General features: G+C 52.6%; 1 protein-coding gene across 1 annotated transcript; it reads left to right on the forward strand.

The window, feature by feature from the left end:
• The first annotated feature begins 205 nt into the window (after positions 1–205).
• LOC133559595 (forkhead box protein G1-like) lies at positions 206–2,283 on the forward strand. The gene is made up of 2 exons (XM_061911492.1): positions 206–419; positions 518–2,283. The coding sequence occupies exon 2, from the start codon at positions 646–648 to the stop codon at positions 1,819–1,821; it is 1,176 nt and encodes a 391-aa protein (XP_061767476.1). The 5' UTR covers positions 206–419; positions 518–645; the 3' UTR covers positions 1,822–2,283.
• The last annotated feature ends 320 nt before the right edge of the window (positions 2,284–2,603 follow it).

A 2,603-nucleotide genomic window follows, 5' to 3' on the forward strand; every position in this document is an offset into this window, starting at 1 on the left:
ACCTGCCTCTGGGGGTCTACGTCTGTGCGCGCGCGCGTGTGAGAGAGAGACAGAGAGAGAGAGAGAGAGAGAGAGAGAGAGAGAGAGAGAGAGAGCGAGAGAGAGAGAGAGAGAGAGAGAGAGAGAGAGAGAGAGAGAGGGAGAGAGAGACCTTTTCCCCCCGCCCCCGCAGAGGAGACGCATGAGCGCACACTGACGTGCACGCGCCGTGTTTGCCCACATGATTATTGCTGTTGAGAAAACAAAGCCTGCGCCGCAAGCACGCGCTTTGCCGCACGAGCACGAGACGACGTGATTTTGGAAGTTTGGACTTTGGGGGAGCGCGTGAAGGACTGAAGCGGAAGAAGAAGAAGAAGAAGAAGAAGAAGAAGAAGAGAAAGAAGAAGAAGAAGATTTAGAAAGATTTGTGGACAAAATCAGTGAGTTGTTGAAGCTCCGCCTCCTCGTCATGTTAGAACCTCCTTAATTACTAATTTCTCTCTCTCGCTCCCTGTCTCTCTCTCTCTCTCTCTCTCAGTTTGTCGCGCCTTTCTCTCCTGGCGCTGTCACTCTTTAGTTTCCCGCCAGCACAGCAGAGGTGGACTTTGTTGTGCTTGTTGATGTTCTGCTATTATTGACAAGATCACATCCGAGTGACTTCCGGCCATGGAGGACGTGAAATCCGCGCACAGGTCGTCCTGCTTCACCATCAAGAGCCTCCTGCTGCCCTCCTCCTCCTCCTCCTCGTCGTCCTCCTCTTCTTCCTCCTCGGCCGCCGGCCTCCCCGGGACTCTACCTTCTTCCCCGGGCTCCGATTCGGGGAGGTCGCCGGAGCCCCCGGAGGTGGACTCGGCGCCGGCAGCGGCGGCGGCGGCGGCGGACAAGCCGCTCCAGGAGGACGAGGAGGGCGACTTGAAGGCGGCCGCGGAGCACACCTCCACCACCAAGAACGGCAAACTGGACAAGCCTCCGTTCTCCTACAACGCGCTGATCATGATGGCCATCCGCCAGAGTCCCGAGAAGCGTCTGACGCTGAACGGCATCTACGAGTTCATCATGAAGAACTTCCCCTTCTATCGGGACCACAAGCAGGGCTGGCAGAACTCCATCCGGCACAACCTGAGCCTCAACAAGTGCTTCGTCAAGGTTCCGAGACACTACGACGACCCGGGGAAGGGCAATTACTGGATGTTGGACCCCAGCAGCGACGACGTCTTCATCGGCGGCACCACTGGGAAGCTCCGCCGGCGCTCGGCCACCTCCCGGGGCAAGCTGGCCATGAAGCGGGGCCTGCGGTTCGCCCCGCTGGGCTTGGGCATCAACGAGCGGCCCGGGAACCCTCTCTACTGGCAGATCTCGCCCTTCCTGTCCCTGCACCACCACCACCACCATCACCCGCACTACAACGGCTCTTCGGCCGGCTTCCTCAACCAGGCGACCGGCTATGGTTCTCTGCTGCCCGGCGTGGAGCAGCTGGGGAACGGGGACCTGGGTCGCTCCATCCTGGGGGGCTCTGGTGCGCTGGGGCTGACGAACTCGTACGGCATGAGCACGTCGCCCGTCGGGCTGCTGTCCGGACAGACGGCGGGCTATTTTGTTTCAGGGAGCCAACACGGGGCCGCGGCGGGGCCACCGGGAGCAGGACCCCCTCCGCCGCCGCCGCACCTGCAGCAGGGCGCGCCCGGCTTCGGCGGGCTGGCGAGCAGCAGCCCCCCGCACTCGCTGCTTTCGGACTCGCTGAGGACCGGCTCGGTACCGCCCTTCACCTCCGGCGTCTCGGCGGGCTTCCCCGGGGTGCTGAGTCACCAGAAGAGGGTGACCCCCAACGCCTTCATAAACTGACCCCGGGCCCAAGACCACGTTTCGGACACCGCAGAGAATATCAAGCACAGCTGACTAAAAGAAATATATAAATATAAAAATATATATATGGAACATTTATTGTCATGTTGTTTTAAAAAAAAAGGGACAATTGTGTTGCCAAAGGTAACAAACTATTTATACGTCTGTACAAAATGTACTCTTCTTTTTATTTATCATTTGTATTTATTCTATTTAAAATGTGTGATGGAGCAAGCGGGTCCAATAAGACAAGTTCAAAATTATTTATGTGTTGCAGCAGACAATCGTTTTTTTGCCAGGAAAAGTTAATACTACTACTACTACTACTACTAATAATAATAATAAAGTAGCCTTAAATGAGATAATCAGGGTTTGAAATTTTCTCAGGTTGGACCCAACAGGCCTTGCTAGAGCCCTTCCAAAATGTAAAGTCAACAATATTCTGAATATATATATATATATATATATATATATATATATATATATATATATATATATATATATATATATATATATATATATAGGATATTTCAGTTTTTTACACATGTCGAAATATGCAACTTTAATCATAAGTTTGTATGTCTTTCTAGAATAAGCAGATCTGCGTGTGTGTGTGTGTGTGTGTGTGTGTGTGTGTGTGTGTGTGTGTGTGTGTGTGTGTGTGTGTGTGTGTGAGTGTGTGTGTGTGTGTGTGTGTGAAACAAAAAAATATCCTAGAGAATTGTAAAAAAAATTGCTATTTTTTACCCATTCTGCTCCTAAAAACACCACACACACACACA

The sequence above is a fragment of the Nerophis ophidion genome, linkage group LG09 (assembly GCF_033978795.1).
Source record: "Nerophis ophidion isolate RoL-2023_Sa linkage group LG09, RoL_Noph_v1.0, whole genome shotgun sequence".
In the NCBI taxonomy this organism is placed as follows: domain Eukaryota; kingdom Metazoa; phylum Chordata; class Actinopteri; order Syngnathiformes; family Syngnathidae; genus Nerophis; species Nerophis ophidion.

Bases quoted from the DNA above. Each gene is read 5' to 3' on its own strand.
- LOC133559595 (XM_061911492.1), top strand. From the start codon at position 646: ATGGAGGACGTGAAATCCGCGCACAGGTCGTCCTGCTTCACCATCAAG.